The sequence below is a fragment of the Sphaerodactylus townsendi genome, linkage group LG04, assembly GCF_021028975.2.
Source record: "Sphaerodactylus townsendi isolate TG3544 linkage group LG04, MPM_Stown_v2.3, whole genome shotgun sequence".
NCBI classification, from domain to species: Eukaryota; Metazoa; Chordata; class Lepidosauria; order Squamata; family Sphaerodactylidae; genus Sphaerodactylus; species Sphaerodactylus townsendi.
Window position 1 is genome coordinate 154,090,304 of NC_059428.1, and position 14,684 is coordinate 154,104,987.

Below are 14,684 nucleotides of genomic sequence, written 5' to 3' on the forward strand. Positions count from 1 at the left end.
CAACCATTCGTGTCTCCTTTGTTCGTATGGCATGTTTTGAAGACTTCTCTGTTCAGAACAAACAACGCAGTCGGTTGCAGTCTTTGAATTGGATGCTTTAACAATAGTGCAGTGGCCAAGAGGATAACTTATGTACGTGTGTGTAAGTTGTGCAGGTGTATATATGTGTGTGGAGTGTGTGTGTAACATTTTAAATATAAAAGTATAGTCTATGTAAGCGTGTGTGAATTGTGCAAGCGTGTGTGTATGTATAAAAGTAACTTCCGCATGTGTGTTTGTGAATGTGTGTATAATATGTTATATCTAAAAGGATAGTCTGCATAGGTGTGTGTGAATTGTGCTAGTGTGTGTATGTATAAAAGTAACTTGCGCATGTGTGTGTATGTGAATGTGTGTATAATATGTTATATCTAAAAGGATAGTCTGCGTAGGTGTGTGTGAATTGTGCAAGTGTGTGTATGTATAAAAGTAACTTCTACGTGTGTATATATAATGTTTTATATACAAAAGGATAGTCTATATAGCCATGTGTGAAATTGTGCAAGTGTGTGTATGTATAAAAGTAATTTCTACATGAGTGTGTGTACAATGTTTTATATTTAAAAGGACAGTCTATATAGGCGTGTGTGAAGTGTGCAACTATGTGTGCGTGTGCATAAAAGTAACTTCTACTTAGAAAGCTGCTATATAAATCAGTTTTTTCCCCGGGCTATCCTATACAGGGAAGGCAAGAGGCAGTCCCTTTAAAAGGAGATTCTCCTCCTCGTTCCCTGTGGCATCCAATGAGCGCCGCGCTCCGTTTGAGTGGCAGCTGCCCCTCCGAATAAGTTGCCAGAGAAAACCGAGCCGGGCAGCAGCCTCTCCGGGAGCGGGGTGGGCGTGTACCGAGCTGCGGTTGGACCGGGCGGAGGGAGCGGCGGCCGCTTTGGCCAATCGGCTGCCAAGGGCGCGCCACTCTTGGCCTGAAGAGGCCACCAGCGTGGCGTTGGAGCTGTGGCTGCGGGAGAGAAGCGGCGTTCCGGGATTTGGCTCGTCATGTTCCAGGCGGCGGAGACCGACTCGGCCAAGCCGAGCTCGAGGTGAGGCGGTTAGTCCGAAGGGGACGTTCTTGGGAGCGCTCGGACCGGTCGGGGTATGAGGACTGGACGCCTGGGTCCCTCCCTCCTTTCCCGCCCTTTTCCCGTGGACCCGAAAACATGGGGGCCGCGCCGTCTGCGCACATTCTTCCATATAGGCTCGCATTAGGCGCTCTGCGTCCTCTGCTTCCCATCCAGGCGCGGGGAGGGGCCCTCCCTGGGGATGCGAGCCGAATTCGAACGCAGGGCTTCTTAAAACACGCGTGGGATGGGGTTGCTCATCTCCAGGTGTGAAAACCACCCGCTTTGTACTTGGTAGCAGGACAAAAGGACTGAACAATCTCTTAAAATTAATGGGGTTAAAAAAAAAGCTTATTCTTGATACTAATAATACAAAAGTATTGAGTCATCCCTAAATTGAATAAAAATAGCATATTAATAGTGACACAGACTGGGCTTTACCACCTTAGTTTCAATCTAAACAAAGTGCAAACTTTAGATCTAAATCAATCAATCTTGTCCTTGTTGCAGACTTTACAATCTCAGAAGTTTCAATAAAGTCTAAACTTGTTCTCGTGATCATATACATGGTTTATCAATGTTTGGTGCTTCAGGCTAATCGGTTACTGGTTTGATAACTGATTTTGATGCCTTAAGGCTGCTAACCAGTTTGGGAAAGGCAGTCGAAATCATGTATCAAACCAGTAACCGATTAGCCTGAAGCACCAAACATTGATGAACCACGTATGTGATCATGGACTGCTCATTCGGAGAACAAGTTTAGACTTTATGGAGCAAATCTTTTTCCACACCGCTATGTTTACATATTTTCACCCAGGACACCGTTTTGGCTGGCCGCCTCGTTAAGCTTGTTAATGTCCTTGCGTTTGTGTACTGTGAATCTCTAGGTGTGGCCTGGAATCCACAAGATCAATTCCTGTGGAGGGACTTAGCAGCTTCGGAGGGCATCCCGTCCCAGCTACATCCCCAGATTGTTCCATCCACAGGCCTTTTAGGAATTACTGAGAATTTACTAGGAATATCCCAAACTTGTTGGCAATCTAGATGGCCCAAACTCTAAAATCCAAGAGGGATAATAGCCACGCTCAAAGAGAGATAATAGTCTTGTTGGCACTCCCATCATTTCCAAATTTCAAACTGAAGTATCTCCTGAACAACAAGAACCCAAAGATACTGGAAATTGATGCCTAATATATATATATGCCTAATAAAGGTCTAGTTTGAGTTCAATAGTCTTGGAGAGGATGTCTGTAAGAGCAAGACACGTTTTTTGATTTGATATCTATCTGCCCTCCTCCTTTGCTGCATTAGGGCTTCAGGGTGACTAACAGCATATAAACTGCATCATTATAATCCAGTGAATATATACGTGCATCAAACTAACATTAAACTAACATGTAAATATACTAATTAGATATAACCCTGAAGTATTCGTCCCCTCCATTAGACCATCTAGATATAATTGTTGTTCAGTGATCCAATGCTTTGTATGCTTAATAACTTGGGGAGATGATTATAGGGTTGGGGAGGTTAGGGTTCAAATCACCACTTTCTGAAACTAACTGAATGGCTGGTCACGCTTCTGTAGGCCCTTCTACCACGCAGGGTTGTTGTTAGGGGAGAATGGCAGGAGGAAGAATCTTGTATGCTCCATTGACTTCTTTGGGGGAAGAAGTACTATATGGTATTTCCTGCCCAATAAGTGTGCTGTTCTCCCTACTACTTAATTTGAATTGTATTTCTGAAAGTTTGGAGACATAACTTTAATTTTAAAAGCTGTTTTGAGCAAGCATTAATGGCCTACTTGTTGATACTGAATCCTGTCTTTTCGATGGCACTTTACCTTGGGTGTGTACTGCAAATTGCCCTCTGCAGACTCCTGGAACTGGTGAAATCAAGATTTGGTCAGAGTTCACAACCAAACAGTTTTCCTTTGCTGCATTTTTAAATTATTTTGTTGGCCTTTTAACATGTTTCAGGACTGCGGTTTGTTTTTTGCTGCAACAGGTAGTGCAACTACGGCTTCCCAACCCAAAACTGTTTTTTGAATTAAGCTCATGCAGTACATAAGTCTGAATTGCCTGTACACGGAGAGAGGGGAGCTAATTGTTACGTATTTCCAGCCAGCCCTGGTTACAGCTAACCTGTACCCTGAAATGCAGGGACTGAAGATGATACGTTGAGATATACTTTTTAATTTTTGTATCTGAACTTGATCAGGCTTCGTTTCCCGAAGGAAAGGAAAGGTCTGCCCCAGAAAGGTTTAAAACCCTCCTCAATAACTGTTCTGGGTATTCTGGATTTTCTTTTCGGTGGGGCTCTGCGCAGTGACCCTGACAAAAGGCCAATCCAAACACTGCTAGTTCTCTGTTCCCAGAGTTTTATCTATATACTCATCTGATTGCTCGGTCAGCCAAAAGAAGAGGAATGTGACCCACAAATTTATGCTGTAACACACTTTTTGATTTCTAAAGTGTGGTCAGATGCTCTGTTATGTTCAATGCTGTGTTATTATGTGCTGCCTTTTAATTTGCAAAGTAAGGTACCATCTTTGCGGATCCGGTATCGTTCCTGTTTGGCTTGGGGCGAACTGAGAATGTTGGCAGACACGGGACTTGAACTGACTGTCTTTACATTTAGGGGAGAAAAGGCTGGGCGACTTGTTTATACTACAGTGAGAGCAGTTGGAAAAGGGCTCTTGGTGTAATTAATGTTTCGGTTGCATAAGTGAAATGGAAACATAGAAGAGACTGCTTACCAAATAATAAAACCTAGGTACCGCCACGCTATCATATCCGTTTGGCTGCCAGATCAAAGCCCAAGTATTGCTACATTGTATCCACTTGGCTGCCAGATCAAAGCCAGCTTTCTAAATCCTGGACCACAACAGCTCATAGTTTCTGCTTCTCTTTGGAGCGAAACTTGCCACTTTGGCGATGCTTTGGTCTGAGCTTACCATTGTGCATTTCTTTTCTCCCGGAAAGCTTCCTGAATGCAGATTGGGTTCACTTCCTGCTTTATGCAGTGTTTAGAAGCCAGCGTGGAATAATGGTTAAGAGCAGGTTCTAATCTGGAGAACCAGGTTTGATTCCCCACTCCACCTGAGTGGCAGAGGCTTATCTGGTGAACCAGGTGTGTTTCCGCACTCCTACTTTCCTGCTGAGTTACCTTGGGCTAATCGCAGTTCTCTCTGCTCTCTCTCAGCCCCACCTGCCTCACCAGGTGTCTGTTGTGGGGAGAAGAAGGGAAAGGAGGTGGTAGGCCACCTTGAGTCTCCTTACAGGAGAGAAAGGCGAGATGTAAATCCAAACTCTTCTCCTTCTTGAAACTGTTAGGAGGAGGGAGGGTTTTCTGTGGTAAGGATCAGCAATGGAAGACCCTGGACCCAGATTCCCCCCGTTGCTGAGCCAGATGCAAGTTTTGTGGAGGGAAGGAAAGAAGAGAAGTCTGTATGGAATCCAGAGTCTCCCGCCTAGCCCCTTGCATCTGCGTCCTCTTCTCCCTCATGATAGTGTGTACATTATTGATGGGAAAAGCAGTGGACATGGATGCTGAAACTGACATGCTAGCTTTGTAGATGGCACAGACTTCAGGAATCCTGTTGCTATTCCTGCCAGCCAAGTCAACATTCAAGTACGGACTGGGCTGGGAAAACCTGGCTTGTATGTACTGCAGAGATGAGATAAGCTCTGTGGATGATTCTGTCCCCTCCCCCCAAATAGTCCTGGAAATGCTTGTGTGCTGGATGGGGGTGGCCGGAATAGCCCATGTGAGTCGTTCGGAACAAAAACAGCTCCGTGGCTTGAGCAACCTCTTGTGTTCTGTGATTGCCTTGAGGTGCCGCTCCGTGGAGAAGACTTTGCCCTAGTAAATGCTTGAGGATCAAATGGATCATCTTGGGAGTGCTTTTCCTGGGGGGGTGTAAGTATGCAGATCTTGTGATCGTCCAGAATAGCTAGTTTCGCTGGAGTAGGTTGAGCCAGCTGTTGACTGCTAAAGAGCACTAGGCCAAACTGTCTTGTAGTATTTCCGCCGTAAGACTCACTTCATGATTGTTGCAAAGGACCAGAGTTCTGGGATCTGGAGTAGATTATAGGGGTTTTTTGAAATCTGATTATAGGGGATCTTAAAACATTCACCGTCTCTAGAGAAGCTGTAAGAAATCTCCCCTTTCCATTCTGCCTTAGATAGCTATTTTCTTGTCTACTGTTGCGTTGCAGAGGTGGCGAATCTGAAGAATTAGTAATCACTAGCAGGAAACTATCCTTGTGTAGGCACCGGCTGCTGCTGCTGCTGAGACCACTTGATCTGCTTGCCATTAATACCTGGGTGTTTGATTTTTGCTGTGCTCGTATTGCACTGGTTGGCTATTCTTGCAACTGTTCTTTTCCCACCCAAGCGGCATTCTTTTATGATGCCTGCACCCTGTTCGCTTGGCCTTGCTCCGGAATGTGTCCTTCTACTTAAAACTGTAGCGCAGGCATTTAGATTGCAACGGTTGGAACAGTGTATGTACGCCTTGTGCTGGCTTGCTGCACACATTCAAGATATAGGAAGTTGCTCCGGTTGAGCTAATGACCTTTTCAGGATTGTTGGTCGAAACTTGACTTTTTTTGGGTCCCCTGTTAGTAACAATCACACGTTTCTTCACACAACGTGTGATCGGTGTTTGGAATATGCTGCCACAGGAGGTGGTGATGGCCACTAACCTGGATAGCTTTCAAAGGGGCTTGGACAGATTTATGGGGGAGAAGTCAATCTCTGGCTACCAATCTTGATCCTCCTTGATCTGAGATTGCAATTGCCTTGGCAGACCTGGTGCTCAGGAGCAGCAGCAGCAGAAGGCCATTGCTTTCACATCCCGCATGTGAGCTCCCAAAGGCCACTGCGAGTAGCAGAGTGCTGGACTAGATGGACTCTGGTCTGATCCAGCAGGCTCTTTCTTATTTATTTTATTTATTTATTTATTTCCTTAGATTTTTATATCGCCCCATCCCCGAAGGGCTCTGGGCGGTGTACAACATATAAAAAATATATATATATATGTTCATAATGATCTCCGCTTCTTTGGCCTTTGATGGCATCCTGTTCTATTTATACTAGAACTTCAGTACAAAACTGCTTCCTATCTCTAAAACATAACAGAAAGGCAGGTACACAATTTGACAGAAGCGTGAATTAAAACTCTGGGGAAAGTGAAGTATGGAACGCTATATCCTTGCTGAGAAACTGGAATTGGGATTTATGTGCAGAGACTTGGGCACCATTAATAACTTACCCTGTTTCCCCGAATATAAGACATCCTCTGAAAATAAGACGTAGAGGTTTTGCTGAAGTGTGAAATATAAGGCATCCCCCGAAAGTAAGACGTAGCAAAGTTTTTGTTTGGAAGCATGCCTGACAAACAGAACACAGAAAAATAAGACATCCCCTGAAAATAAGACATAGCACATCTTTGGGAGCAAAAATTAATATAAGACACTGTCTTATTTTGGGGAAACACGGTAAAAACAAAATATGCCTGTATACCAACCTTTTGAGATGGATCTCAAGAGGCATGTAAAAAGCCTCTTGTCAGCACAGACAGCAAAAGGGTGTGGATGAGCACATAACCAAAGTATACTCCATAGATTCAGCCTTACTCAGCTTGCAAATGGGTGTGGTAATGACTTCACCCAAAAACCAGGACAATGGGAAGGACTGGGTGAAAAACTTCATGGCCTGTTTATGTGCAGACATTGCAAGCAAATTTTGGCTCTGGATTGTTGTTCACATTTTACCTGAAGAAGGTCCTTTGTAGCTCTCAGGCCCCTTCCGCACATGCAGAATAACACACTTTCAATCCACTTTCAGTGCACTCTGCAGCTGGGTTTTACTGTGCGAAATTGCAAAATTCACTCGCAAACAATTGTGAAAGTGGATTGAAAGTGCGTCCTTCTGCATGTGCGGAAGGGGCCTAATAACACAGGTTCCCCAATAACAGCATGTTTTAACATGACTGAGTATTAGTAAAAAAAATATTGTACAATTCTTACACAAACTTTGACTTTACAGAAAGTAGTAACGGGATGTACGTATAATGGGAAGGTAATAACCCCCCAGGTCCCTCCGCTGTGGAAACTGCAAGGCTGGGAAGAGGTCTTACTGGGACAGATGTTGGATGTGCTCCGTTGGCAGAATTCAGATGAGAAGTGTCTTCTCATATTGATTATTGGTTTTCAGGGTACTGAAACCACCTGGAGGGGGCTCCAGCAACCTCTTTGGATGTCCAGAAGAGGTCTCCTCCTCTGTCAGACCACACAAGATGGCATCAAACATCTTTGGAGCCACCGAAGAACCTCAGAACATCCCAAAGAAAACAAATCCTCCAGGTGAGTCATCCTGTTTTTGAATCTCCTGGGAAGGAGTGCGAGGGTTTGGGCTGCTCATACAATAAACGTCCAGTCTTTAAGTCACAGTGACTTTTGGGTTTTGCACCACTTTGTTAAAGTCTCTCTGTCTTTCCTGAGATATTCAGCTGACCCTTTGCAGGCAGCAATAGACACCGACTGCTTTGCTGACAAGCTAAATGCTATTAATTGAAAAACTTGAGCACAAGAGTTTTGTCAGGTTTCACTGGCTTGATCCGAAACATTTGACTTGACGTGTGCATGCAGATGTGTTGCTGGAGCAGAGGGATTAGCATGGAACACGTTTTAGCAAACAATTGTTGGGAAAGTTGCAAAAAGAGGCCTGCAGAACCACCTGTCAGATATGACACCTTTAGATTGCCCCGCTGCCAGAGAGGATAAGAAATTACGCAGGATTATTTTGCTGTCTTGGTTTGGTGTGATTCAAGTTACAGAGGTAGAAGTAATTGGTAGTCTTTACTCATGTTGCTGGGGAGAAATGTATACGTCGTAAATGATTAAAACCAAATATTGCATGACAGTATTTTAAAGTTTCAAACTGCAGGGCTGTGGTTTTGCCAATCGAGGCAGATGGGCACTGCTAATCGTTTGGTTGAAAGCTGTAGATGGTGGGTGGATAGAAAGAATTTTAGAACTGTGATGATAAATGGACATTAAACAAAACAAAGCATTTTGACCAGTGCTCCTTAGCTCTGGACTTTGCTGCACTACTTTGCATGATATTTCCAGTTGTGAATGTATAAAGTGCTATCAAGTCACGTCCAATAGGGTTTTCAAGGCCAGAGACTAATAGAACAGAAGAACATAAGAAAGAGCCTGCTGGAACAGACCAGAGGCCATCTAGTCCAGCACTCTGCTACTCGCAGTGGCCCACCAGGTGCCTTGGGCAGCTCACCGGCAGGAGGTAAAAGCAATGGTCTTAAGAACATAAGAGCCTGCTGGATCAGACCAGAGTCCATCTAGTGAAGCACTCTGCTACTCGCAGTGGCCCACTAGGCCCCTTTGAGAGCTCACAGGCAGGATGTGAAAGCAATGGCCTGCTGCTGCTGCTGCTGCTCCCGAGCACCTGGTCTGCTTAGATTAAGGAGGATCAAGATTGGCAGCCATAGATCGGCTTCTCCATCAATCTGTCCAAGCCCCTTTTAAAGCTATCCAGGTGAGTGGCCATCATCACCATAGGTGGTTTGCCATTGCCATTCTCTGTGGCACCACCCAGGAATTCCTTGGCGGGGACCCATCCAAATACTAACCAGAGCCAACACTCCTTAGCTTCTAAGATGTGATGTGATCAGGCCAGCCTGGGTCATGCAGATCATATTTCTAGATGGGCTCATGTGGTTACTCTGAAAGAGTAGATTCAGCCTGTGCTTTTCACAGGTTGTGGCCGCTCCCTACAGCCAAGTGCAGTTAGTTTGCCTGACTTTGTTTGTGTGATGACCACAGCAACTGACACGATGTCAGGCAGCCTGTCTAACACACATATTTTCTTCAGATGAGCTTCAGTGAGGGAGCAAGCTTGTTTTCTGCTGCTCCAGAGACTAGGATCAAGAGCAATGGGTTCAAGGCAAAGGAAAGGAGATTCCACCTAAACATCAGGAAAAGACTTCCTGACAGTCAGGACTGTTCAACAGTGGAACACACAACCTCGGAGTGTGGTGGAGTCTCTGCCTTTGGCAAGTTTCTAAACAGAGGCTGGATGGCCATCTGCCAGGAGTTCTTTCTTGTGTGTTCCTGCATGTCAGGGGGTTGGACTGGATGGCCCTCGGGGTCTCTTCCAACTCTATGGTTCTGTGCTGCTAAGCTAACTCACACCTAATTCCCGGCAGCACTGACAAATACAAAACCCAAGGCGCGCACTGCAGGGGAAAACAGTTGACAGGAGTCCTTTCTTGGCAAAATGTGAATGCAGTAGGCTCTTCTCCCTAGAGCTTCACGCAGTCTAGGTAAGAGGCTCTCAAGGTGGGGCAGGAGGTTACGGGGACCTGCTTATGAGCATGACTGTCTTGCAGGTGGAAAGGTCAGCGGCATCTTTGAGGACCATAAACCTAACCCTTGTCGTCAGCTCACAAATCCACCTGGTGGGAAAGCAAGCAATATCTTTGGATCTCCCGAACCCGTCAACCCTGTCAGAGCGCACCCGAACAAGCCTAAGGTAAGACTGAATTATAGCTTTCATGCGCTTCCTCCGGCAGGTTTGAGGGAAACCCAGGCTGAAGGTGGCTGCGTGCTGCAAAGGGAAGCGGCTGCGTCTTTCAATTTAATCGTTGTAGTTGCTGACTACAGAATTCAGAAACAACGGGTTTGGTGAAAACTGCCCTTAATGTGCTGACTCAGCTTTTTTGTACCGCGTTGGGCTGCAGTTGCACAGCTGTTTATGAAAGAAGAAAGGCTGCAGGAGTAGATGCCAGATACCGTGCCAAACGTCCCTGCACGGTGCTGGAACCCTTCTGCCTCGTGGGTTGCCCTGCCTGCCTGGGCAACAATGTAGAAATGAGAAGTGCCTACCAGAAGTCCTGCCCTTGGGAAAGGGCTGGTGGCAGGCATATTTGTAACTTTCATAAATCTAGAATAACTCTGTTAGGACTACAGTAACCTTAACTGACAGCCAGGGAATTGAACAAGAGAATATAGACATTGAGTTTAGAATAGAACCAGGTACAGTTTAAGTGAAATGTTGCTGAACTTCAGGAAGGTGAATTTGGGGAGGGGGGGAGGTTGTGGTTGGGAGGATTCTGCTTGCGAGCAGCAGTGGTGTAGTGCTTAAGAGCAGGTGCACTCTAATCTGGAGAACCGGGTTTGATTCCTCGCTTCCGCTTGAGCTGTGGAGGCTTATCTGGTGAATCAGATTAGCCTGTGCACTCCCACACATGCCAGCTGGGTGACCTTGGGCTAGTCACAGTTCTTCGGAGCTCTCTCTGCCTCACCCACCTCACAGGGTGTTTGTTGTGGGGGGGGGGGAAGGGAAAGGAGATTGTAAGCCCCTTTGAGACTCCTTCCAGGAGAGAAAGGCAGGATATAAATTCAAACTGTTCTTCTTCTAAATATACCTCAGTATATTTAAGGTTATTACTGCAGTCCAGGAATAGTCATTTCAAAATTTACTTGTTGCTTAGGATAGACTACACCAGTCCTTCTTCATTTTACCATGTGTTAGGGGGCAATGCCTTTCTTGATTTTTTAAAAACAAAATCTTTTCTCTCCCCCAGGATCACATTGTATTGTGCGACAGAGGGGAGTCACCCCGGGAACTAAAACCAAATGGTAAGTGGCAAAGTAGAGTGGTGCTAAAGGGCAGACTCGCTTCTGCTTTTCTCAGGAGCAAAACAGTACATAAATCTTCTTAGTTGCCTCTTATTACAATGTCTTTGTGTCCAGCCGTACATCACATTTTTGGCACAGCATGGCGTAGTGGTTAAGAGCAGGTGGACTCTAATCTGTTGAACCGGGTTTGATTCCCCACTCCTCCACATTTGCGGATAACTTGCCAGAGACAACAAAAGCTCTGCAATTCAATCTTCCCATTGCATTCTGGAAAGGAGAACTATTGCCGGAGGATCTGCTTCTAATGCTAGCCAGAGCTGACCTTAATGGTAATTGCTGGTGTGTATGACAGTTCCCAGTACACAAGCTTTTTGCTACTTTGCCGCTTTTGGTGCATTGATAATCATTTTGCAACAAGTAGCAGTAGGCTTGTGTTAAGACATTCCCACTGTAGCATATGCTTAGGACACAAGCGATACCTTTCTCTTAATATAGTTCAATGGTGACTGACAGGTACGATGAGTTTCTCCGGCTGGGGTGGAGGAGCACTTTGTAGGTAATGGATTGATGAGACGAGGAGGAGGAGGAGTTTGGATTTTTACCCCACCTTTCTCTCCTGTAAGGATACTCAAGGTGGCCTACAAGCTCCTTTGCCTCCCCCCCCCCCAACAAGCATCCTTTCCCTTCCCCCCCCTCTCCCCACAACAGACACCTTGTGAAGTAGGTGGGACTGAGAGAGCTCTGAAGAACTGTGACTAGCCCAAGGTCACCCTGCAGGAGTGCGGAAACACGTGTGGTTCACCAGATAAGTCTCCGCCACTCAGATGGAGGAGTAGGGAACCAAACCCAGTTCTGCCGATTAGAATCCACCTGCTCTTAACCACTACACCACGCTGGCCCTAAGAATATGAGTGAAAAGGGAGAGAGATGGGAGTCAAGTATCTGCCTCAGGAGTCCCCAACATGGTGCCTGTGGATGCTGCGCACCTGCCAGTACCTTTTGTAAAGTCCATCAAGTGTTTTTAGAAAGTGTGGCTGGCAGGTAGGGCTTTTGCCCAGCGAGGCTTCTAACTGACTGTTGGAAAGTTGATTGCAGATTTTTTTTTTGAAATGTTGCTTTGGCATAAGTAACCAACACAGCACAAGGATCTACCAATCCTCCCACACATCCTAGTAACAGTGGGGTGGGCGGAAACAATATTCTTGATTGGCCGTCTGACACCATTTCTCATCCTACAGCTCCAAAAGACCAAAGACTGCAGGCGGCAGATGCATGTGAAAAGAAAGAGCCGCAGAAAGAAGCCCCCAAAGAACCGGGACCCAAGATGGAAGACCACGAACCTCGGCTGGGACCACGGCCACGATCACACAACAAAGTTTTGAACCCCCCCGGGGGCAAGTCCAGCATTTCATTCTACTAGGGTGCAAAGCTCTTTCCTCTTCCCCAACGGAGTCAGCCCAGAAACGCGACCCCACGTATTTGAAGGCAGAACTTACAGGCTAGCTTGGGTGGTGTTTGCAGGAGGAGGGGCTCGATGGTTTGGCTGCAGGCAGAAATCAGTGTTTGGCTGCAGGCAGAAATCAGCGTAGAGCTGTATTTCTCAGCTTTAAAGATAAAGACCAGATGCACGAAGGTGTTTTTCTATCTGCACTAGACAGAGCACAGTGGGGAGGCTGGCTTGAATTCTGAAGGTCGGTGTGAACAGGGGGGGCGGGGGGAGACGGGGACACTCCTGCAGTCTGTCTTGTAGAAAAATGTGGGCAGAGGAGGGGAGAGAGAGCAAGTCACCTTCTGGTTAAAGATCTTGCTTGAAACATATCCTGCAACCACTGATTATCTGAAGCGGCCTCCGAAGCCTTTAACTTTGTGACGGTTGCCTTGGCAACATTTGCTCCCGCGATCTGTGCTGACAGAAATGCCCTGCACAGTCCCTCGTCCAGGTGCTTAAGGGGGTGTGGACGTGAGGATGGCGCTGAGGGTGTTTGCTGTCGCAGGTGGAATTTTAACCCTCCGCGTGCCTGTGAAAAGTCTGCCGACCCACTCTTTGTAACCTTAGACCTTGAAGCTGAGCCAAGCAGGCCGCCGAGATGGCTCTATTACATCCCATCGCTGGCCTCCAAGTCAAAACAGATGCTCGGAAGGTGCTCGCTTCCTTTGGGCTCTGAACCGCCCCTGCCCTGGAAAACCAACCGGACAGGTCTGGTTCTGTGCTGACTCTGTTGGCATCTTTGCTTTCCCGCCTTCTCAACCTTCAGTAGCCTTTGGCAGCCAGTTCTGCCTAGCCTATGGGGCCGCCTCAATCCCAGGAGATGGTATCAGTATTTCTGACGAGACGGTGGTTTGTGTGTATTCCGCCCCTTCTTTCTCCTGCTAGTCCAGGTGAGGGAAGGAGGGTCCATGGAAAACGGTGGCAGGGGGCTGTAGTGGCCCCTTTCCCCAACGTTATACCATACCAGCTCCAGGGGACGATTTGGCCAGCCTGTCTGGGAAAGGACTGTCCTGCCAGGTCACTTACCTTAAGCTGTAGCTGCCTTAAGCTGTCTCTTTCTCTTCATCTGGTCAGGGACAGTTCCAGATTCCTTGCAATACGATGCTTTTGCCGCACGTGGGCTGTCGACAGTAGTTTGCGATTGTATTTCTTGCGACCTCTCTCGCAGGGTTTCTGGTTGCAGGGGAAGCCGAGGAGAAGTTTCTTCGATTTCAATCACTTTCCTTAGCATTTATTCTTTGCGAATAGTATCCCGGGATTGTCGACAGTGGTGTGGCTTGCCCCTTAACTCCATCCTGTGTAGAGATTTCGCAGGCGTGCCAAAGAACAAAGGTCTGTTTATGGAACCGCTCTTGATGCATCAGCAGAAATGCAGGCTCGCTGGTTCTGAGGAGTTAGCGCTGTGCCAGATGTCGAGACGAAACTGGAGTTCTTTTAGGATCCGGATGCTTTTAACGAATGCAGAGCAAGTGATTTCTGGGTTCTTTGGGAGGGGAGAATGGCCGTGGGGGTCACTTTTTATGACATCTTTTGCGGTGAGAATCTGCTCCCTTTAAACTGGTGCTGAACATGAATGAACCCTGGAGTGAGTTTGTCCCAAAAGGGCCGAAGACTGGCGTTTGGCGACTCTTAAGCCAGAGCTTGCTCTTCTGTGTAGTTTGCATTTTGGACTTTCTACTACGAAAGTTAAACCATGCGGGGCTGAAATTTTAAAAAAGTGCATTTTCACCTGTGCCTCTGTTTTGGGTGGCTTTTCAGCAAAGCCTTAAATTATTACTGACTTCGTTGTGCCATTTTTCCCCTCCCCCAAGATGTAGCTGGTGGAGGGCACATCCTGTATCAAGGCGAAAGGGTGCTGTTCCAAGAGGGTAATGAATGGCTCGGATCTGTGAATCATGTACTGCATAATAAACAGCCTGATTTTGCTAGCTCGTGCTGGTGTGCTCAATACTTCCTTTAAGGATGCGAGTTATGCATTTTAGTAGTGTACTCTCAGTCTCTCTTGCGGCGTTTTTATCAGGTGCAGAGTATTAGGGATTCCACTGAAATAAATTTGACTGGTGCTACATTTAATTACTTCATTCCTACCCTACCTTGCCTCCTCCATTTTATCCTCCCAACAACCCTGCGATGCAGGCGAGGCTGAGAGCATAGAACTGGCCTCGGGTCACCTAGCAAGCTTCCGCAGCAGAACAAGGATTCGAACCTGGGTCTCCAAAATCCTAGTCTGGCCGCTGGCGGAAAGTGCCGTCAGACTGCAGCCAGCTTATGGTGACCCGATAAAGAGTTTTCAAGGCAGGAGATGGACAGAGGTGGTTTGCTATGGCCTGCAGCTGCATCGCGACCCTGGACTCCCTTGGCAGTCTCAGTACTAACCAGGTCTGACTCTGCCACGCACCATTGATCTGAAGAAGCCAGGCTAGTCTG

General features: G+C 46.7%; 1 protein-coding gene across 1 annotated transcript; it reads left to right on the forward strand.

The window, feature by feature from the left end:
* Window positions 1–917: 917 nt before the first annotated feature.
* JPT2 (Jupiter microtubule associated homolog 2) lies at window positions 918–14,185 on the forward strand. The gene is made up of 5 exons (XM_048495187.1): window positions 918–1,079; window positions 7,320–7,468; window positions 9,517–9,659; window positions 10,714–10,768; window positions 12,007–14,185. Exons 1-5 carry the CDS (start codon window positions 1,036–1,038, stop codon window positions 12,186–12,188), a joined length of 573 nt encoding a protein of 190 aa, XP_048351144.1. The 5' UTR covers window positions 918–1,035; the 3' UTR covers window positions 12,189–14,185.
* Window positions 14,186–14,684: the final 499 nt, after the last annotated feature.

Bases quoted from the DNA above. Each gene is read 5' to 3' on its own strand.
- JPT2 (XM_048495187.1), top strand. From the start codon at position 1,036: ATGTTCCAGGCGGCGGAGACCGACTCGGCCAAGCCGAGCTCGAG. The intron at 1,080-7,319 runs GTGAGGCGGTTA...ATTGGTTTTCAG, and splicing joins TCGGCCAAGCCGAGCTCGAG to GGTACTGAAACCACCTGGAG. The intron at 9,660-10,713 runs GTAAGACTGAAT...TCTCTCCCCCAG, and splicing joins CGCACCCGAACAAGCCTAAG to GATCACATTGTATTGTGCGA.